Source organism: Pleurodeles waltl, chromosome 6 (assembly GCF_031143425.1).
Source record: "Pleurodeles waltl isolate 20211129_DDA chromosome 6, aPleWal1.hap1.20221129, whole genome shotgun sequence".
Lineage (NCBI taxonomy): Eukaryota > Metazoa > Chordata > Amphibia > Caudata > Salamandridae > Pleurodeles > Pleurodeles waltl.
Genome location: NC_090445.1, coordinates 683,304,342 through 683,328,422, shown reverse-complemented (window position 1 = coordinate 683,328,422; position 24,081 = coordinate 683,304,342). Strand labels below are relative to the sequence as shown.

At 41.6% G+C, this 24,081-nt stretch overlaps 1 protein-coding gene across 1 annotated transcript in view; it reads right to left on the bottom strand.

Moving 5' to 3' along the window:
- Positions 1–24,081, bottom strand: part of LOC138300151 (zinc finger protein castor homolog 1-like) — a 54,096-nt gene that overhangs the window by 7,415 nt on the left and 22,600 nt on the right. The window contains exon 2 of the mRNA XM_069239102.1: positions 9,972–10,457. Coding sequence (XP_069095203.1) covers positions 9,972–10,446 — 475 coding nt within the window. The 5' untranslated portion in view covers positions 10,447–10,457. The remainder of the gene's footprint in view (positions 1–9,971; positions 10,458–24,081) is intronic.

Here is a 24,081-nt window from a genome sequence, read left to right as displayed (position 1 = left end):
GCACACCAACGGGTAAATCCAGTTTGCACAGTTATCCCCATTCACTGAAGGTTTAACTAGCAATAGGAGTAAATATGTGTGGACAGACACTCCGGAGATGGTAATTCTGTTCACCTGGAACCTCTGCACATATTTACTTCTAACTTGTAATCGGGTCCTTAAATGTACTCAGTATATCAACCTTGAGAATATGACGTGCTAAAATAACCCGGACCGGACTTGAACCCGTAATCCACAGGTCAAGGGCAAGCACCAACGTATGTGTTTTCATACATATTTATACAAAATGGACCCAAACATGCACGGGATGATAAAATCTCACCTTAAGCCCACACTATCTCCCTGGTGCGGGTCACGATCAGTGGCCGACGCCAGGGAGGGGGTTAAAAAATCCTTCGGTGCAATGCACCAGAGGATTTCTTTTTTCTTTCTGGGAGACGCCGAACAATTTCTGTGTCTCCCCCCTGCCACCCCTCTGTGACGCCAGCGCGCCACGAGGCGCGCTGATGTCACATTTTTCCCCACCAGAGCAGCGAAGGAGCAGTAAGTGTCCTCTCCCTACTCTGGTGGGGAAAAAAAGGGCAAAACGGCCTCCCCAGATGCCAGGGAGGCATCGATGGAAGGGGGAGAGTTGAAGGTATTTTTGGGCCTTACGCTCGAAATGGGGTTAGTGCAGGAACCCACTGCAGTCCTCCTGGACGACTTGCATGGTTTTGGTAACCCCCACCATCTTCGCACCATACATGAGCAGAGATTGTTTTTGCTACTGCAGCGGATGGTGCATTTCAGTGACAATTCTGCTGCATTGCCCCAGGACTATCCAGGCCATGACAGGTTGATCAAAATTCAGCCTGTTGTGGAACATTTGTTTGCCAGGTTTCCAGAGATCTATACTCCTGGAAAGAATATAGCAGTCAATGAGTCTTTGATCCTGTACAAAGGACAGCTGCAGGGGAGGTTGTTCCATGTCTTGGCTGCGAGATAGGAGAAGGAGCGTCATGCACTTCTATTGCGATGAATACAGCGGGTGTGGGTGACTGAGACGGACACAGATCGTAGCCATCTGGTAGGGTGGTGGAAGCTTAGGAGTTGGTTGATGTAAGCAGGTCCCTGGCTGCATAGAGCCTTGTAGGCTTAGATCAATAGTTTGAATTGGTATCTTTTCTGTACTGGGAGTTAGTGGAGTTTTCTGAGGTAGGTGGTGATGGGGGTTCAACAAAGGAGGTCAAGGATGACTCTGGCTGCGGCGCTCTGTATGGTCTGAAGCCTCTGTAAGATGTGTGTTGAGATCCCTGAGCAGAGATTGTTGCCATAGTCCAGCTGGCTAGTGATAAGGGCTTGTGTGACGAAGTGTCTTGTGTGCTGGGAAACCACGTGACAATTCTTTGTTGCATGCGCAGAGCGAGGAAGCAGGCGGAAGAGACCACGCTAAGTTGGGACTTCATGGACAGTTTGAGGTCCAGGATGATGCAGAGGATTCTGGCATGTGCAGAGAGTGTGGGTGATAGCCCTGGGTCTGGAGGCCACCAGGAGCCATTCCTGGGAGTGACGTCATTGCCAAAGATGAGTACTTCCGTTTTGTTAGTGTTCAGCTTCAGGCAGTTGTCCTTCATCCAGGTTGTGACTAATGGTGTATTTTGGACGGGGGGCAATCTCATATGGGGCATATTAAGATTTAACATACTCCCTACCACGGGGCAGACATGTCAGGCCCTCCAGCCATCCTCAAAAGTTCACCTCTCCCTAAAGCAGACTGCTGGGGCCATTTTGGGATGGTGCCATGTCAGTTTTCATAAACTGCTAGGGTTAGTAGGTTTCCCTGGGTTGCAGTCCAGCCTGGGCCCACATACCGCAGCTACCAACAATGCCAAGATTTATTAATTTACAAGGCAAAGACTTGGTACCTTCATGTTGCATTTTGGGACCTTTGCTGTTATGGGAAATAGGGCCAGCCTATTCTTTTTTTAAGTTATTTTCCCTCATGTCTAGTAAGGCAGAATGAGGATACCACCCCAACTGGGGTGGCAGAAAGATTGTTGGGGCCATTTTCGGGTTTGTGCACGGCTAGAGCCAGGGCAAGCCACCCACCCCTTTTTTAATATATTGCAGCTCAGGTGCAATGGACTTCAAGATGGTTCCATAATAGGCAGGAGAGGGTGTGTGTGTGGGAGACTTCAACTTGCCTATATTGAACAAAAAACTGATAACAGTTCTAATGCAATGGAGCGAACACAGAAGGACAGGACGAAAAGAAGAGAACAAACAGCCAATTGCCACACTCACTGGGCCTTCTGACGGCAGGCCTAAACAGACAATGGAGAAAAGATACTGAAAGGAGCTCATGGGACGGCAAGGGCTGGGGACTACATAGACTGGGAGACCTCTATGATGGAAACACATTGGTGTGTTAGACAATAGGATATAGAACTATATAAAGAGCACTACTGCAGCAATCGAAGAAGCCCCTTTCTGGGCTCTGACTTAGCTGGGAAGGCAACCTAGGCAAAGAGATGGGCGATGCAAACTAAGACAGAGTCCTTCTTAATGCACCACAGGTCTCTCAGAATGCCCGGTTCAGGCAAATACATTTGAATTACCTGCACCAAACCTACAATACCCGAAAACGAGTTAATAAAAACTCTCCTATTAAAAAAAAAAAAAAAAGAAATCACATCCAAGCTACAACTTGAAGGATGCTAACTTCTGGCACATAGTCTGGGAAATGCCCCGACCATAAGGAATATTGGCATCAGATTACATGATTAATAAACAGGGCCACAGACGGAAATCAGAAGTGTTTTGCAGATGCTTATCTAATGGACCTTGCCCTAACACCAAGAAAATCACTAATACATGTATAGATTAAGCACTTGTGATAGCCAAGGAACAACTTGCCAGGTGTTGGAAAAAAAAGGACCTTCGATCGCCATTATAGAATGGCTGCAGGTTATGAACGCATTACATATAAAGTCACAAAGAGGGCTTCGTAAACCTGAGCTCCCTCAGGAACGGGACAAAATCCGAATTGATGTCAGAGATGAAGGGGAAGAGGACACAAAATCTAATTAACCTGAGAAACAGACCATAGTATGCAACTGGGACAGGATATCTCAGAGACCTTCATAATAGTAATGAAGCAAGCATTGGGCTTCTGAATGCCGGGAGGCCCTATCGTGAGGAACAGAGAATGGTTTGGGAGAGAAAGCTGTCCTAAAGCTAAGGTTAAGACAAGAACTATTGAAAAAGTGACTCTGCGGGCGTTTCAATATGAGTGTACACTTTTAAAGGTAATTATCAGTTATTGTATTTTTTTCTTCTTTCTTATGTATCTAGTCATGCATATGATAGCATATACATATCGGGAAAACATCAATAGCATGGTAAGGTTTGAGCACACAATAATGGCTGGTTAGTTTGTAAAGACATACAGTAAATTAGCATGGCTTTCCATGAATAGAAACTATAGGTACCTTCCTGAAAGGACTATATCCTAATTAAAGTGTGCTCAGAGATGTGTATAACAAGCAGCAGTAAGTGTATAAAACTAGAACCTTTGACCGAAAATGTGTAAAACAATAAATGTATCTTTTAAAAACAAAATTATGGATGTTCATAGTACTTTGGAAAAGGAATGTAATTTGTTTTTTAACAAACTCAAAGGCAAAATACCTGGCTTCTAAAAAAAAAAAAGTACTTGGTGATTAGTGATGAGTTTGTGTGGGATTTCTAGGGTTAGCAAATTCCTAAAACCGAGTGATATATGCATGGACCATTGGGTGATTAACTGGTTGCATGAATGAAAGATTTATTGTTGCAATGTCACCCATCCATCCATGCACTCAAGCTCGCACCTATGAATGTATTCATGCATACTCATCCATTTATGCATCTAACATTTCTCTTATTTTCGCATTCACTAGCTCCATAGTCTACCCAGCCAAAGTAACGAAATCTGTGATTTCTAAAGAAGCACTTTCAGATTTTTTTTTTCTTTAATGCCTGTTTTAAAAAAAAACAGAATTCTGCACAGCAAGCCAATGCGAGTGAAGAGCTGTCATACTGTAAACGAGTGTGGAAAATACAGAAAATGTGGGATCTCTGAAGTCGCACTGGATATCTTCCGACTACCGATTAATGCAATAACCTATAGAAACATTCCTCATATCTTAATAATTTTTTTTTTTTTAAAAACCTTCTAGGGACCAGAACTGCAAGCGTTTATGTCCTGTTTTTGGCATCTTGTATGGGTGTCCTTTGGTGACAGATAAAACAAAAAAAAACTGTTCTTGGGGCAAGTTACACTGCAGCAGTGTACTCTGAAACAAAGTGTAAATGGAGCTTTGAGAATGGTGACCACAGCTGCAGCCGGATCTGCTTTTTCTGAGAAAAAAATAACATTTGGCTATAAAACATTACTGATTATATCTAACATGCCTTATTATGATCCTTAGCATTACTCTCGCTAGTTATAGCGCTATGCCTCTTGCCTGCCAGATCTAAACAATTTCAAAAACACAGTGTCTGCTGGATACTCTGTTGAAGGTGTAAGGCAGGTGACTCCAATCAGTCAATTGCGAGCTACTAGTAGCTCCCAGACCTCTTCAGAGTAGCTAACAGCCTTGAGTTCATTAGGTGTATCGTGGCACCGCACACCACTGTCTGCAAGACATGTTGTATTCAGTTTAGGGGCTTTTCACCACACCCACTCTTGTCATTCCTTCTCTGTTGTGGTTGTCTTAAATGCTTCTTCCTTTTTATTGATGCATTTTGATAAATGTCTCTCCCTCTGTGTGCTTAGTTCCCCCTGGGCGATTTCACAAAGAGAACATTTTTGTTGGCTATCACACTACGTCACGCTTCCTCCTGTTACAGCGTGTGATGGCTCCTCTTCCCTCCTCCGTCTAGTTTCGTTTTTGTCTTAAATCCAAGCCGCAATCCTTTCTCCTCACGGCTCAGCACCATGCTTCATGTTAATGACCTGTCTTCTGCCATAGGGATACATCTTCAAGCTCTGCTGTGCAGAACCATAAATACAGATTCCAAATAAGCTTCGTAAAGAGACCATGAAAGCCAACAAATACCACTATTCCAGCCAGGAGAGAGTTTAAAAAATGTGGCTCCAAAACATACCCTGTTTACAGCAAAGAGATTGCATGCATAATTCACCAGAAAAAAACTTGTTTTAACAGAACCTGGAAATTCCCAGCTGAACTGAAAGCAAGGGGTACACGTGCAGGGAACTAGACCCTGGTCTCCATCAATGCCCTGTTAATTGATTGACAAGGTGCATGAGCAAGTATTCTTACAAAACCCTCACCGCCATTCCTTCGCCATCTGCAGTTTCAATCATTTCACCCCAATCCACTGGCCCACTTATTATCTTCTTTAATGAGGGTCTAAATGGATAAAAATGTCCCCCTCCCCTGTATTGTAATCTTCCAGAGTTAAATACACCATGCAGAGGGACGATGCTCGACAATAAAGGAAAGGCTGTTGCCATGCTTGTCACAGGAGCAAAGTCATCCCAGGCTGTCAAAAATATTGATGCGGTGGCCATCTGGCACCCAATGTAGTTTTTCATAGTCCACTGAAGAGGAAACGGATGTCTTAATCTGCAGCTGTACGCCTATGTGATTATATGCCTTAACGACTGCTTGAAAAATGGTGTCTGGCCATTGGATCGGCGCGCTCTCTCTAGCAATTTGTATTTTTCGGTCTATTACACTGTAGGGGTCTAGTTTCAGACTGGTGTGACAAGAAAACCACTAACAGCTTTGTGGAAACTGTCTCCGATAAACTACCTCTTGCTACCCATACAACACAAGTGAATCTGGTGTTATTCTTAGAGCCACTGGAATTATGCGGCACGAAGAACCAAATTATATGACAGAATTCCCTATTTATGCAGCAAGAAAAGCCAAACTATGCGACCAAAAGCGGTACACTTTGCGAAAGCATTACTTCACAATTTTACCATTTTTTGTCATTTTGTTCATATATTAATACTTTCTGGGCAAAGGTTTAAACTCATTAGTACCAGCATCCAAATAGTGTAATAAGCAAATGAAAGATGACCATTTAATCTTTGCGTAGGGCTTTTCTCTGTGCAGCAACAGTGGTCATAATGATTTTTTACACTTTTGATGTGCTTGAGCTGGAAGCAATTTTTTTTTTAATCTGCAAATCATGCAGCACATGTGGAAAACACAGCAAAGCAATAATTATGTGGAAATCACCATGGCCACAGAATCACATTATTCCAGTGCTCCTGGTTATTATAGCATACAATCATTGTTGGTTCTGTGAGTATTAACCAACCCAGAGATGTACTGGGTGTCTGTTGAAGACATGAACTATGAACTATGAGCTAGCTGTATTAGCCAAAGACTAGAAAACAAATCTGTTTGACTAGCCAAAAGTATGAGGTCAACATGCAGCACATGCCCAATATGCATAATTCAGTCAGTGGACTTTCTTTGAAGTCCTCAAGACAGTGAGTAACCTGATGATGGTGGGAAACTACAGACGTGTTTGGTTGTATGTGTATGTGGAGTTTCTGGTGAGTCACGGCTTCAAGGGCTCCAATCTTAACTTTCACTTTGCTGCGGTTGGCACAAACATGTACGAAGAGTGTGTCACAATTGTACCGTTGTCGTATTTTACACCTCACTGAAATACTCCATCACCCAATCATGTGCAAAATGGAAGATTCCTTTAAGTAGAGTCATGTGACAGGAAAAAGTTTGCAGTTTACAGGAGCATAATAGTTAATATTTGTTCCGGTAACAAGAGGTCTTTGACAGAGTTGAGCTCAATGCGAGGGTGTCTAATAAATGACATGGGCATAGTGTATATTTTAGCCACGTGTTGACGCATGGCCTTTCACATGAATTGTGTAGTATTGCACTGGAGGAAAAACTATTTTGGGCTGTAAAAAATGTGGAATTTTCTGATTGTGCATGCTGATAAAAAATTGTGTATTTTAATTACATTATGTGTTTTTCTGAGCTGCTTGCTACCACAAGCTTGTCGTTTTGTAGGGTTAAGTGACTGTATTACCTAAATAAATGATACTGAGTTTATCGACCTCTTAAGGCTGAAAAGATGAAGTGTCTCTGCTCATTCAAACTTGCAACCTACTCTGGTTGCATTTTGAATTCAGCGAATGGTTAACTCACTTGACTATGTAATAGCTTCCAAATATAAACTCATTGAGTCTTGCCTCTAGTGTAATTTTACTGAAGTATAAGACTGCATGTAACTCTACTGTAAAATGTAGTGTGATTTCCTGTAAATTCTTTGGGTGTTTTGTGTCTGTATCTCTGTTACATATATTATACGATAATAAATAATGGTAATATTTCCATTTTGCTGCAGACAGAGAAAGAAGATAAATGGAAGTGCTTTATTTATATGCAGGGCCACTGGAATTATGAGGACCAATTATGTGGCAAGAAAAGTCCAGCTATGCATTTACAATGCCAATAGCTCTTACTCAAGAAAATGGAAGACCTATTGCATTGCAAATGCTTGTTTTGAAATAAGCATTGGTCACTTTTTGCCTTTTCAAGTTAAGGGAAGGGTGGGGTTATTTTATATTATCATCAACCAGGCTGCAGATAGCAAGGCCTGATAAGAAACAGTGCTGAAGTCAGATTTAGGACCCAGGCTGGGGCACAGAGGTTAACAGCTGAAGCACTGAGGTATTTAACTCTTAAATAAAAGTCTTTGTTGACTCAATGTTGGAACGTGAGAACAAAATTATGCTCCTCAATGCTTTTAAATCAGAGGAAATTTTAAATGAAAAGTTACCTTATGATAAAATTAACTTTTCATTGTTATTTTCTCAATTTTATTTCAAAGTGTTGCATTTACAAACAGTAGGCCTCTGGCTCCCAGTGGCCTGTAGAACACTGTGCCATATTTAGAACCGAAGAATTCAGTCATTTTTTAAATGGGAGAAATGTAAAGTACAGAAAAATGTTTCACATTATCAAAATTTTTTCACTTTAAACTTCTCCCATTTAAATAAAATGATTGTATGTTTGTGTTATACATGTAACCTTGGCACATAAAGTGAAAGGGGTGTCCTAAGCTGCAGATACATACGACACAGGCTTTCAGTCACCCATACAAATGTATCCCATTCATATGCACACATTTTCATACATGCCCAAAGTACACGCTCTAATTGACACACATGGCAGCCCTGTTATAGTGCCTCCAGTCAAATTATTTTGTTCAAACCATGGTATCTGGCTCTATGGACATTAGTCTTAAAGTCAGTGGAGCTGGCAGTGGAGGGTGTCTGGTAACAATGCCCGAGCTGTTTAGCCTTCAATAGCTCACTATGATTTTCACTGATCAGAAGTAGCTCTCACTACAGAAAAGGATAGAGACCCCTGGTGTAAGACATCCATGTTCTTTAAAAGAATGGGTAATAACTTGATGTTGAGTATAGATCAGCTATCAACACCATTACTGGCAGTGAGGTACAGAATCTCGCTGAAGAACTATGCTTCCTAATTGCAAGATTAGCATCTGCACTATAGTACAAAAGCACCATTAATTTTACTTCATACTCGCCAGAGTGTAGATAGAAGCCTCTCTGTGAAAACTTGAATCTTGTACCTAGAAGGTCAGAATGAAGAAAGTTCCAGAGTCTCTCTTATTGTCCCTGGGTTCCTACCTACAAGGTAATCCCTAAATGACAATACATCTCTTTCACCCACCCTCTTTTCATCTGGAACATTATACCTGCTAAGGCATCACAAAATCAGTATAGATGTTTTCCTGCAGCACCAAAACTAGAACATTTTCGAGACCCACTTTCTAAACCTGCTCAACTATTCTTTCTCAAGTCCTGGCAGCGCTATACTCCTGTGTGCTTCAGTTGTCTCTTTTGATATTGTGCTTTATCTTCTGTTCTCTCTACTAATCCTCGTGCTCCACAATGCATTCATACTCCGCTTACGCCACTCTACTCCTCCAAACTCCACTGCAATACAACTGCCCCAAGAACTGCTTCTTAGAACTACACAATCCCTCCTCTCGGTTTGATGTCTACTAAAGGCTAACCTGTTTGAACCTTGCTTTTGTAGGACTAACCAGAGTCCGACTCTGTTATAACTGTAGGATATGAAACTGGTTTAATCCTACCCACTCCACCACTTATCCTCCATCCTCGCCTTCAATCTCACCATCCTACCTCTCCCTGCCTCGGCCCTTTCTCCCGCCAACCCTCCCCATTACCGCTGCTTCATCCTCCTATGCTAACTCCTAAAATCTTCCCTTCTCTTTGTACTTGGCCAGTACCCCGGTTGCACAACCCTTTTCCCATCGTTATCAGTTCTATGTGAGACCTTGTGTCGCTGTTATTGTTAACATGTAAAACCCATCTATACCTTGGTGACTATACGCTATAGAAATCTGCAAAATAAATAAATAACAGTCTTTCACAATTGTCATACCACTCCATCTCCATTCACGAAGCAACATCACTCCCCCCCGTGTTCCTTTAGTGTAACCAAGCTTTTAATTTCCCCAGGTGCATCCCACTCCTTCAATTTCACATTCTGGTAAACATCAGCAGATCCACTTCTTCCCCCATTATGCCCTCTAAATTATATTAATATTTCAGAGCACCGTCCTTCTCCCGCAGATATCCAAAACTCACCCAGGCACTCTTCTACTCTTTTCCAGACCTCTTCTACTATTACAAAAAGGCCATCACATCCCCAAATTTGAACACTTTACCAGTGTTCTCTCCTTACTATTGCACACTCACCCTCCATCGACCACGAATGTCACCGTTGTCATTTAATTTCTCCTTTCCTTATGTGTAATTCTCTAAATTGGTGTAGTCTTAAGATTTCACAACAGACATCTGACACGTCCACATACAAGAATGGAACCGCCCTAATACATTTATTGGATCATGTTGGCAGCAGTGCAACAAACACAAGCCTCACCTGAAGCTAAAGCACTGCTTTGCTTTGTCACAGCCTCTCCCAGACTCTGATCCTTGGCGGTAGCTGCTTTTGAAGCCAATTTCACCAAGAGTTCACTGGCTTGTGATTTCAGAGGAGCTGCTGATTTGCCTCCATTGTCCTCATTGTCACTGCAGTCCTCCGGCTTTACTATGTAGACATCTTCAGTGGGGATCTCACAAACCTCTGCCTTCTCTCCTCCCACAGGTTCATCCACACACTCCCCATTTACCCATTTCTCAATGGCTTCTCTGCGCCACTTTTTGTCTTCTCTTCTCTGGGAAATGTTCATGATTTTTGAGGGTGCTCTACTCAAGAACTTTTGCTTTTCAGAAGGGTCTGGTACCTCATGCTCTGCATTCTCCATCACTTCGTTATCACGATCTGAATCTACCTGATGGCGGAGCTTGGCACAGATGGCATTTACTTTCAGTCCACTCTTGCGTTTGGCAGACATTGTAGATGTCACTGAGAGAGTGGAAGAGAGACAGTGGAGAGTTAGACAATTTCAGCAAAATCTGAGCATAAGTATCACAACACAGTGTAGAGACAGTCTCTGCACCAACGCACTAAATGACTCTGAAAATACTGTCTCAACAGGCCTTGGTGTGGGGAACTTTCTTGTGATTACAGTTTAGAAACTCTTCGGTAATTTTCTGTTCAGCATAAAGGCACCAATCAGAGTCTGTACTACAGTAAGGAGTCACAGCTGGTGAGCAGTGGCCTGCCACAAAGTGAATTAGCATGTGTAACTGTGCTGCTGAGATTGCTGAGTACAGGTGAACCCGTGGATTCAGTGACAGAGACAGGATACGAGCGATCATATTAGAAAATGCTTTATAGTGTTGACAAACTCAGTGGGCACGTATTTGTTGCTGCATATGTAATAGAGCAAATACATTTTGCACACGTGTTATAAATTATGTAACAAAAAATGTAACAATACAGGGGTGTGGAATTTATTAAAATATCTACTTGTCCAGGGGACAGGTTGCTTCTCAAATCTACTTGTCCTGTAAAAAGATCTACTTGTCCCTTTGGTGCCATGTAGTGTGGCGACAAATTATGGCAGCAATCTCATTATGTAAGAGCTCTGATAATAGCCTCTCTGATTATGCCAGGGCTACTACCATAGTAGGGCTTGAATACTTGCAGTTTCAATCCCTACTGTAGCAATTTCCTTATTTTGACACCTTTCTTCAGATCTGCATACTGGGGCTGGAGGAAGCAGTAAGCAATAGTTCCAGGGCTGGAATGCCTTTGAGTCTGCAAACATACTAACCTGCATGTTTTAAAGATTTTCACCAGCGTCTCTCTAATATTTTCCCATAATAAGAAAGGTTGGACATTTACTCCTGACAATGGCAGAATTAGAACTTCTTCCAGGGTTGGGGAGAAAGTGGCCGGAGGGAAAATGAACTTGCAAATGCTCAATAGATTTTCACATGAGCAAATCTACACATGGGTATTTACCCATGCTAAAATACAGTTCACAAATATTTTATAGGGGTACGACATATACCATGGGTGCACTTTTGTGACTTTCTTTAAGAATTTTGGGCCACATGTAGGTAGGTTCAGATTTGCGACTCGCAAATTGCGAGTCGCAAATCCGAATGTAGGATGGTGTCCCTGACCCCATCTGTGATTCGCAAGGGCTTCGCAAATGCCCACCTAGTGAATAATCATGAGGTGGGTTGCAATTTGCGACCCCCTTGCGAATAGCAGCCCTCACAGGGATGGTGGCCTGCTGGAGACAGCACACCACCATGTCTGTGACTGGTTCCTTAAAGGAAAACGAGATGCATTACAAAAATGAAAAATGAAACGCTTTCGTTTCATTTTTTCAGAGCAGGCAGTGGTCCGCAGGACCACTGCCTGCTCTGAAATTTTTTTTACAGTGACATTCACAATAGGAAAAGGGTCCCATGGGGACCCCTTCCCTTTTGCGAAAGTGTTAGCACCCATTTGAAATGGGTGCAAACTGCGATTGGTTTGCGCCCGCGGTCACGAAACAATCCTACATTGCACTGCGAGTCGCAATTAAGAAGGGAACACCCCTTCCTAATTGCGAGTCGCAACCCCGTTTTACGATTCGGTAACCAGGTTACTGAATCGCAAAACTGGGTTTGTGCATCGCAATGTGCTTTTTGCACGTCGCAAACAGCGAAAGTCGCTGTTTGCGACATGCAAAAAGCTACCTACATGTGGGTCTTGGTCCCTAATTAGGTCTGGTGTTAACAAAGACATTTTGGGGGTTATTCCAACTTTGGAGGAGTGTTAATCCGTCCCAAAAGTGACGGTAAAGTGACGGATATACCACCAGCCGTATTACGAGTTCCATAGGATATCATGGACTCGTAATACGGCTGGTGGTAAATCCGTCACTTTTCCGTCACTTTTGGGACGGATTAACACCTCCTCCAAAGTTGGAATAACCCCCTTTGTTTTTATTAAACTTCTATTTCTCTCTCTTTCGGCTGGCTTTACTGTGAGTGATCGCATTCTGCTCTTCCACAAGGAGCATACTGGCACACAAAGTAGTTTTGTTCAGTGTCAGGAACTACAGTGGCAATCAGTGACATAAAGAAACTGGAGGGTGCTCCTTTGCAAAGAACATGGAGGAGCCCCCTCTCCAGACTCACTCAGGGCAGATGCTGTGCTGAAGGGGCCCCCTGGAGGGCGGCTGCGGGGCCTTTGTTATGCCACTGGTGGTAACATGTGCTTTTAGAGTTCAAAAACTTTTTGGGGGGGTTATGCCAGTGTTTGTTACAATGTTGAGGGCCTGGTAGCTCCCACAACAATAAAGTGTTACAAAAGCCATGTCAAAACAAGACACGCATTGATGAAACTAAAAGACTTATAGAAATGTCAGACCAGTTGGCTTTGTCAGTGTTTATTTTCATGCTTCCCATATTCGTGTTGAAAATGGTTACACTGATTTTCCATTAGAAAGATTTTTGGGAAATACTAGCATGCATCAACACATTTTACTAAATGACACTTCATTTGCATCTAATCAGAGAGCATTCTGGGAGCATTATACTTAGCCTCATAGCCTAAACTTTTCAAACATGTGTATACACCTTTTTTTTTTTTGTACTGGAACCAACGTCAGTAGTGAAGTGTGACCTTAAAACATTTATTTACAGCACTCACCCTAATAATTAAGGCTTTCAAATAATGAACCATAAATACAAGTTCGAACAGCATTATCTTTTGGAAACACATTACCTCAACTGCAGAGAGTTCCACTCTCTGTAAACAGGCAGCCAAAGGGTTTGTGCTGCAGGCCTACTTGTCCCAAGGACAAAGTAAACATAAAAACTTGTTGCCCTTGACCCCAAACAAGATGTCCCGGGCGTCGGGCGATAGTAATTCCACATCCCTGCAATATGAATAACACTTAAACGTTGATCCATCTTTCACTGCTGAAACGTGGTGAGGTAAATGCATATTTGCCTTGTGCAAAATTTTACTTCAGGTATACAATGTTTTATTGCATTTTCTATAACATTAGTAATGCCGCAGATAGATATTTTCTGTTTTGAAAAACTCCCTACTTCCTGTTGCAGACCCTTATCCGGTCTTGTTTCAATTCACAGTCGGCTAGGCTGTCCCAGTATGAACTTGCATCTCCGTTTGCTTCCCTTCGTTTTGTTTAACTGGTGACATACCTTCAGAAAGACAACAGCAAGAAGGGTGTTAAAGTTATCTCAACACCATCCTGAATTTGTGAATTTGATCACTGTGACCTCTGGGGTCCTTAAATACCTTATCCAAACATCCCCCAAAGTTCTGCTCGATGTATAAAGGTCTGAAATATCCAAACTGGGAAACAATGATATCTAAATGGACAACCTTGCCCACACTTCAGGTCCTTTCTTAAAATCCCCTCTCAGGCCCCAACACTCTGCAGCTGCTCCCCGAGGCATTCACAACGTTAAAGTAATCCCCCTGCAAAGCTCTGATGGCACTGTCTTATCCCCTCTGACACTGGGAGTGCCATGAGAGCACTGCTCTAGTAAGGTAACTTTGCTGTGTTGAAGGCCACCAGTACATTTTTAGCTGGTTCAAAGTTTTTCTCTGCACTGCCCTCCTATACCTTGTCCTTTTCCGTCCCTTCATTAGCCATTTTATTGTTATATTCACCTATGGGGAATATGTTTGTAATAAAGAATGGGAGTCTTTCTATGGTGATTATATTGGAATGTGAATGTTGGGATTGTGTGGAATGTACCAGAGTCAGTTAGCTCTGCGGCTGGCTTGGGAAAGGTTCACGCAGAGCAATAAATTATATATAAATGTGTTCCGGTGTGAGAAGCGGTTACTTAATTTATCTATTATCTAGATTCTTTGCCAACCTGTCTCCTGTTATGCAACTATCTTCCAACCACCTTCATCTATAACCTTCCTCCAGGATCAGTCCAGCCCCTTCCACCCACAAACATCTGCTCCTGTGCAACGCAGCACTTTCAATGTTGTACTCCTCCTTCAACCCTCCCTCTGATGCTCCTCTAGCCCTCAGTGATGTGGTCGGCTAGCCTTAGACCAGCCTTAGCCTTAGACCAATTACTTAATTCCTGCATAAATTAATTTGGTGAACAGCGCAAAACAATTAAACCAAGCTTTTTATTTCTGTGGCCTCTTCTACAGAGCCACGCTCACTGGTCGTAATTTCTTTAATCTGTGTAAGGAACATTGCTGCAGAATCCTCTAGAAGTGGTAGGGAAGGGCAAGTACGCCCACTCCATTCCCCACCTTGCCTGCTGCCCCTGGCCCCACCGTCGCCTTGGGCTAGAAAATGTTATCACATTGTTAGGGAATTGTAAGAAATGGTGCAAACAAGTCTACATAACCATTCCAAGTGAGAGAGCGTAATCTAAATATTACATATGTTAAACATGAAATGCTTATATAAACACCTAACAATGCTGCATATATAAACGACAATAAATAATAGCTGCTTAATGTGTATTTGAATGATTATAAAACGTGAAATTACTATTGTGCACATAAACTAATGTTGATTATTTGAAAATAACTGCTTGCACCTAATTAGTCGAACATATTAACGCTTACGAATATCGCATTTGTATTAAAACCCTTAGGCCTTAAGTTAGCTTGAGTTGAAGATTTAGCCGTGTAACTCTCATACTAAAGCATATTTTCTGTTTTTCAGTGTGCTGACTCGTAAAGGGCCATGATCCTGCATTTGTTCTTTTCCTTCGTTTTATGTATCCAACTTCATCCTGTTCCCATCTGCATGCTAGCTGCCTTAGTATAAGTTTTATACAGATTTTGAAACAAAAGTATATAAAAAAATGTACAAGGACATTTAACCATGGACAAAGAAGCTCATGACCCGAGAAACGTGCCAAGATGATGACGAAACCCCCCGGATGTGCCACCTACGAAGACGTCAATTATGAAGACCAATCAAAGTGTTATAAATTATCGTGGGGTGACAATTTGGATTACCTAATGTATAATTTGATAGGTTAAAGATAGTGGGGTATAGCGAATATCCAATAGAATTTGGGGGGAAGGTATTGCGAAAAAGGGATAAAAACTCATGTCACAGAAGGGACATTAGAATTAGGTAGGGAATGCTATCGATTTTATCCAGAAACTCTGTCACTCTGTTTGGTGATTTGAGACTTAAATAAACCATCCTTATCCTTAGACTGCCCTTACACTTCTCCTCCTTAAGAGGGATGTGTCCCTTGTCCCTCAGACGAAGTAGACTGACGGCGATTCAACTGATGTCCTGAAGACGAAGACTGATCCTGTGTGCTGACTCAATCCTTGGAGGGTAATTATGACAATGCTACTGTAATTTGTCTGTTTGCTTTTCCTTTCTAGGTACCAACTGCTGTATTTTTGAATAGAGACCATAGTTAGATGTTTTCTAAATTGGTGTTCTAAATTATTTTGCATGAAGTCCAACATGCTGATGCTAATTAGTGGTTAGGCTAGGTGACCACCCTGACTGACACAAATAGACGAGACTGACATTGTGCTATGCTGAACTGAGACTTACACAATATTCTATATATTCTGATCTATGTTTTCTCTATGTTATGCCCTTATGTTTTTGATCTTTGCGTTAATGAAATCTTATTACAGTTGCCATATTGTGACTATACTCTTTTGCTTCTTGGTTTTGAGATTGACACTTCTACTAGTAGATTGTAATCAATAGGGAATGAAATTCATAAAATTCTAACAAAGGTGTGGTTATTCATGGCTGAAAGGTCATGGTCGCGTTCACAACTTGATTAATGTCTTATTCCAAGATAAAATATATTGTGGTGATAAATATTGGTGACGTCATTGATATATTGCTTGACATATTGATCAGTTATCTCGTCCTGCGGTGTCTCACCACTGAGTCCAAAGATTCATTGGCCTAAAACGAGTCCTAATGTGTAAAAAATTGACATAAAGGGACGTGTTACCACAAGGAAACACCGAGATTTTCGAGATGCAAAGTTTCCTCCACAATAGCGATGCCCCAGGTACAATCCAAGTCCAGTAATGAATGCAACGATTATTCCCACTCCCATTTATGTCCTCTGCATTACATCCCATGCTACCTCTCCCTTGAACATCAACACACAAACGATATTGCATCAATACAGTATTCACAAACAGCATCATTTAGTCCTTCTGTTTACACAACATGCATTATTTAATAGCGGCATGAGTGCAGCATTACACCAATACCGTGGTTGTGTGCTACTCACAAGACTAGAATTACTTGTAGGAGACAGGAACATGGCATTATAAAAATGTCATGCTTGTGTACCTACTGTATCATTCAACAGTAATGTTCTAACTCCAGACCAACACAGGACCCCAACCAGAAATTTTATGATATCTGATTTGGCACAGAAGGGGCAACACCCTCAAAAGTAGCCGGATTTCCTTCAGTGGTAGTTACACACTACATACTCTAAGCATCTTGAAGGAAGCCCAGATGTATGCTACACATTTCAGGCGTTCATCAAACAAGCAGCCATACAGGTGTCAGCCTTGTGCATTAGCTCCATGCCGATGTCAAAGGTGGGGTTCTCTTTGCCACATACAGTCATCTGCTCATTATTCCTGTAAAGGGAGCCAGAGCATTGATCCCTATTGGTTGTTTAATTCACACGCTTTACAGCATCGGTTCTTAACCTGTGGTCTATAACAACTACACATGGGATCTGCAATTGTTTACAAAGTTAAATCATTTTAGCAGATTAATAAAGTAAGTATACATGAAAATTTTAAACATCCAGTAAATATAAAGGAATTTAAGTGGGTGAAAATAAAGTAGGTGCATTTAGCTTGATTACTGAGAGCAGCACAAATACAGCTAACAGTATCTATCATGGACGATTGGTGGCCTCTACTGATGCACTGATATGCGCAGACAAAAAGAGAGCATGCATTAGAAACAAAAGAGAAAACAACATTCCAAAGTCTAGCATATGGTTTTACCTTTTAAAAAATAAACTAAACTTTGAATAGCAAACATCTGTTTTTTTGGCTTATGAATTATGTAAATAAAATGCATAATTTATGTAATTGTTTGGTGTATACTTGCTTTTGTGTATAGTTTGAAGTGTAAATTGAACAAACTGGTTATGGGTGCCCAGCTTGCAATAGTGATTCAGTGGGTGTTCATCAGAAATCAAATACTTCAGAACCGCTGGTTCTATCTACTGTATATATCTAGCTACCAGCAGGACAGAGTGAGTAAGGACCACAAATTTTTCTTTTTCTGTGTCAAATTTGGTCACCCTTTGTGCAGTGGCGTGGAGAGGTGTAAAGTGGAGTGGTGCAGAGTAAAGTGCAGTGGATTAGAGTGCAGTGGTGTAGAGTCAAGTGTTCATGGTGTGGTGGCAGACTGCCAATACAGACAAAACATTTTCATTTGAAATGACCATTACATTTGAACAGACTTACAGCTTTACTAATAAAACTCTACAGTGCACTGTTGAAAATGTGTGGAAACTGCAACACCTAGTGTAATGATTTGTTTTGATCATATTAAAGTAGTTGCTTCCACCATATTTCCAAAGCAGGGATGTGGAATTCCTATAGCCCGACACCCGGGACATCTTGTTTGGGGTCAAGGGCAACAAGTTTTTATGTTTACTTTGTCCTTGGGACAAGTAGGCCCAACCCCCATTAGCACAAACCCTTTTGCTGCCTGTTTACAGAGAGTGGAACGCTCTGCAGTTGAGGTAATGTGTTTCCAAAAGATAATGCTGTTCGAACTTGTATTTATGGTTCATTATTTGAAAACCTTCATTATTAGGGTGAGTGCTGTAAATAAATGTTTTAAGGTCACACTTCATTACTGAAGTTGGTTCCAGTACAAATAAATAAAACGTGTATACACATGTTTGAAAAGTTTAGGCTATGAGGCTAAGTATAATGCTCCCAGAATGCTCTCTGATTATATGCAAATGAAGTGTCATTTAGAAAAATGTGTTGATGCATGCTAGTATTTCCCAAAAATATTTCTAATGGAAAATCAGTGTAACCATTTTCAACACGATTATGGGAAGCATGAAAACAAACAAACACTGACAAAGCCAACTGATCTGACATATTTTTATAAGTCTTTTAGTTTCATCAATGCGTGTCTTGTTTTGACATGGCTTTTGTAACACTTTATTGTTGTGGGAGCTACCAGGCCCTCAACATTGTAACAAACACTGGCAAAACCCCCCCAAAAAGTTTTTGAACTCTAAAAGCACACATTGCCACCAGCGGCATAACAAAGGCCTCGCAGCCGCCCTCCAGGGGGCCCCTTCAGCACAGCACCTGCCCTGAGTGAGTCTGGAGAGGGGGCTCCTCCATGTTCTTTGCAAAGGGGCACCCTCCAGTTTCGTTACATCACTGATTACCACTGTAGTTCCTGACACTGAACAAAACTACTTTGTGTGGCAATATGCTCCTTGTGGAAGAGCAGAATGCGATCACTCACAGTAAAGCCAGCCGAAAGAGAGAGAAATAGAAGTTTAATAAAAACAAAATGTCTTTGTTAACACCAGACCTAATTAGGGACCAAGACCCACATGCAGGTAGCTTTTTGCATGTTGCAAACAGCGACTTTCGCTGTTCGCGACATGCAAAAAGCACATTGCGATGCACAAACCCAGTTTTGCGATTCGGTAACCTGGTTATCGAATCCCAAAACGGGTTTACGATTCGCAATTAGTAAGGGGTGTTCCCTTCCTAATTGCGACTCGCAGTGCAATGTAGGATTGTTTTGTGACCGCGGGCGCAAACCAATCGCAGTTTGCACCCATTTCAAATGGGTGCTAACACTTTCGCAAAAGGAAAGGGATCCCCATGGGACCCCTTCCCCATTGTGAATGTCACTGTAAAAAAAAAATCAGAGCAGGCAGTGGTCCTGCGGACCACTGCCTGCTCTGAAAAAATGAAATGAAAACGTTTCATTTCTCGTTTTTGTTATGCATCTCGTTTTCCTTTAAGGAAAACGGGCTGCATTACAAAAAAAAAACTGCTTTATTGAAAAGCAGTCACAGACATGGTGGTCTGCTGTCTCCAGCAGGCCACCATCCCTGTGAGGGCCGCCATTCGCGAGGGGGGGTCGAAAATTGCGACCCACCTCATGATTATTCATGAGGTGGGCATTTGCGAAGCCCTTGCGAATCACAGATGGTGTCAGGGACACCATCCTACATTCGGATTTGCGACTCGCAATTTGCAGGTCGCAAATCTGAACCTACCTACATGTGGCCCCAAATTCTTAAAGAAAGTCACAAAAGTGCACCCATGGTATATGTCGTACCCCTATAAAATATTTGTGAACTGTATTTTAGCATGGGTAAATACAATGTGTAGATTTGCTTATGTAAAAATCTATTGAGCATTTGCAAGTTCATTTTCCCTCCAGCCACTTTCTTCCCAACCCTGGATGAAGTTCTAATTCTGCCGCTGTCAGGAGTAAATGTCCAACCTTTCTTATTATGGGAAAATATTAGAGAGAACCTGGTAAAAATCTTTAAAACATGCATGTTAGTAGGTTTGCAGACTCAAAGGCATTCCAGCACTGGAACTATTGCTTACTGCTTCCTCCAGCCCCAGTATGCAGATCTGCAGAAAGGTGGCAAAATAAGGAAATTGCTACAGTAGGGATTGAAACTGCAAGTATTCAAGCCCTACTATGGTAGTAGCCCTGGCATAATCAGAGAGGCTATAATCAGAGCACTTACATAATGAGATTGCTGCCATAATTTGTCGCCACACTACATGGCACCAAAGGGACAAGTAGATCTTTTTACAGGACAAGTAGATTTGAGAAGCAACCTGTCCACTGGACAAGTAGATATTCTAATAAATTCCACACCCCTGCAAAGTAACAAATCGTGCTTCATTTGTGTTCCAAGTCTCATGTATTCTGAAATACGTACACAGTTCATTTAAATATTGTTGTGTGCTAGAAAAGAAAATGATGGTCACATAAATTCTCTCACTTTGAAGTTAGAGAAAGAAAAGTAAACAAGTGTCCTCAGAAGACAGTGCCTGACATTTGACCTCAGTTTTTGAATGCACAGCAAGTGTGACAAGACAAGAACAAGGTTTACAGGCATGTTTACTGAAAGGGCTAACTCAGAAGGATACTGTTACAGTAAATAAGGTTTGGGCACGGGAAGGGACAAACTCAGACTGGACAGCCTAAAACAAACCCAGCAAACGGAAAGCAGGCAAATGTGAGTTACAAACCACAAAGCCAATAGAAAGCATCAGGCAAAAAGCATTCCTAAGTTAGCTTTCTGACTGCCCCCAAGATGTCTTTAGCAAACCAGACAGCTGCACTGTCTGGTAGGCTGCAGCCTAATAAAAACAGACTGATTTGATCTTGTTGACCTCATTTGAGGAAAAGGCTTGACTCAACAGGAAAATCAGATTGTACACATAATGGGTAGGATTTGAGGGTGTCAGGAGTTATCGTGCCACCACTAATGGGTACAGCCGATCAACACTGTTTTCTCTCTATTTAGTTTTAAAAAACTGGTGCTCAATCAGTGTGTAAAACTGAAAGACACCTCTGAAGGTTAGGCTGAGTCAGATTTTAAGTATAGACTAACTGGACTAATATTGGGCTGCCATCTGTTTTATGTCATCATGGTGAGTCCATATGATAAAATAAGATAAAAATGTCAAGTGTAGCTACATAACCATTACATAGACGAGGGCTCCAAGAAGTGCCCTATGACAACTGATGATTTATAATGTTGGTTCTCTTGGGCAAACAGAAGGTGATCCAGGCCAAACCTCAGACTTGTACATCCATTGGTTGGAGAAAAGCAAACATGATTTTAATTGATGTGTTGACGTTGGCAGAGAAGTTCAATATTGTTAGTGAAACAATGCTACACCATCCACTGCCCATCCACTGTCAATCTGAGCTGCTTGTCTAAAAATGTAACTAAAGCTAAGTTGGTGAAGAAATGTAAACCGTAGTTGTGAAGGATCCAGTAGGCTGTTGTCTTCAACAAAAGCCAATAATTGCTTCTTGATGCGTTCTCCCAACAACACATGGCAGAAGGGAAGAAGAGATGGAGCTCTGCAAAGACTTAAGATGGCAGGCAGGATCACGATCAGTTTATGGAGGGGAGAAATAAGGCTTGTTTCCTAGCTAAAGGTAGTATAACTAGAGATAAAGAGAAAGTGCATAGTTGAACAGAGTGTATCAACTGCCAGGTGAGATATGGATGCGAAGTAAGGTGCTGGTTTTGATAGACCATATGTCTTTGTGTTTCTTACAGGGAGCAAAGTAAATACGGATGGACCTGAGTAGAATATATTATGTTTGAACTGCATTGACACATGGACAACGAAGTGTCAATATGAAATGAGTGGCAAGTTAACAATAAAACATTGGCGAGAGTGTGACACGTAGTTCCTTAGAAGGAGTGATTTTAAAAATGCAACAGTTAGGAGTGATTTCACAATAAGAAAGCATTTCCTCTGAGGAATTATTTGCTGCCAAAACATGAAACACATATTCCTTTTTGTGTGCGAGTCTCATGCATGATTTATTTGTACAAAGCACTGTATGTAGCATACGCGAAATTGCATGTTTGAGAATAGGCGGCCCACTAAGAAAGTTCCACCTCCTGGCACTTCATTTTAGGGGACATGAGGGAGTGTTAATGGAGGTACAACTGTCTTGAGAATCTTTTTCGAGTGCTAGCAGATCTAAGGCAGATGAAATCCAGCCTAAGTACACTGACAGGCCTTCATTATGAATGGCCTAGTGCGGCAAGACGTTTTTATTGGCCCAATATAAATTACTACCCTTTTGATTGGTATTTATTGTCTCCGATAAACGGCGGCTGTCACAAGTTTCATGTTATCCAAACAGAGAACAGCACGCAGCGTATTGCACCAAACTGCTCATGTACTAGTACTTTTTCCCCAGCAAATTCCAGTTGGAACTACTGATATCCAAGGCATAAAATTGTAAAGAATATGATAATTACTACAAAGAAGGCTACTCCAATAAAAAAAACTGCTCATGATAGGACCAAAAACTCTCCTTTCTGTTAGAAGACTATTAAAACCCACCTTTTCTCTAAGAGACGTTTGTGTACTCTTATTTGATTTCACTCTGGGTTCTCAGGATAGTAAAGCCACAAAGTTATAATGTGCTTTATTCTTATCAAAAATAAAATCTAATAAAATCAAAGTCGAAGCTTTAGCATATGGGAAAATTAAGTCAATGAGTTGCCCGGCAGAACAAGTATACTTTAAAGTAATATTTCTAAGACCATGTGAGGAATAAGCATCTACTACACAGATGGCTTGAGAGTGTTTCGATAGACCTGCCCAAATATTAAAATCTGTAAGTAAGGAAGAGTTAGAATTAGAACTTGAGAGAGGAGCGAGAAATTCAGAGAGGCCATATTTATTAGAAGGACCAAAAGGCAAGTATATAACACAACACAGACAAATGCGACAGTAATGTTTATGTTTTATTAGCCTTCATTGATTTTAAGTACAACAGGCACAACATAAATTTGTCTCTTCAAGTTTTTCCCTTCCCTCTCAACAAACCTTTGTGACCTCTCCAAAAATGTAGAGGTGGAGCCTACTTCGCCACACAGGCGAGATAATCTAAGCTGTGCTTCTCATCTCATCTCTCCTAGTATACTTCTGTTGTTACTTTTTTCTTACCACCTTCCTTGCGTTCTCCATACATCGTTCAATCAGTTAATTTACGTTTCTTTTCCTAGGATGCTAAGTACCTGCAGGTGTCAGGGAATCTCAGTTCACTGAAGACTCCTGCCACATAGTTGCCACTGATTTTGGAAAGCCTACTCTTTCCCATCTGCTGTCTACGAAGCTTCTCTATAACATTCCTATGAAGTAATATATCCACTGTGGATATGATCTGTGTAGCCCACTGCGTTAAGAGATCCTGCTTTGCTACCAGGGAGAGATGGGATATAGTTTTGCCTTTCCTAGCATGCAGTAGATAGATGGATTCTGCGGGAGCCCCCAGCAAAGTTACCTTTGGACATCTCCCAAGTGCTGCCTCAATGATTTCCTCTATAGCTGTTAAGATATGTCTCTACAACTGCTGAGTCTTGAGGCAAGACCACAAAATACATGTCATAGCCTGGAGGCTGCACCCGTCTCACTAACATTTATTCAAATTGCTCAAGAAAAACAATGATTGGTTGGAACGCAGGCATAAATAATTACGAGATTCTTTCAGGATTTTCACCCATCACTTATACCCAAGACCTCTGGTTTTCAATAAAATATATATCCTGGACAAACATAGATACAGGAGCCTTCGGTCTGCCCTCTTTATTCTTTGAACCGCTGTAGTCTAATTTAGATTGTGTTTCCACTCACTACAGAATACAGCATGGGATAAAGAAAGAGCCCACTTCAGCACTGGGTTACTTGACTGTGACAGACACCATTCTGCTCTTGCACAATGTGCACATCCACATAATGAGTAGCCCCCTTCAGTGCAATGAACTACTGGCGCAATGTGTACTTTTGCATTAAAACATATTCTGACTTTAAGGCAATGCTTGTTTTACTT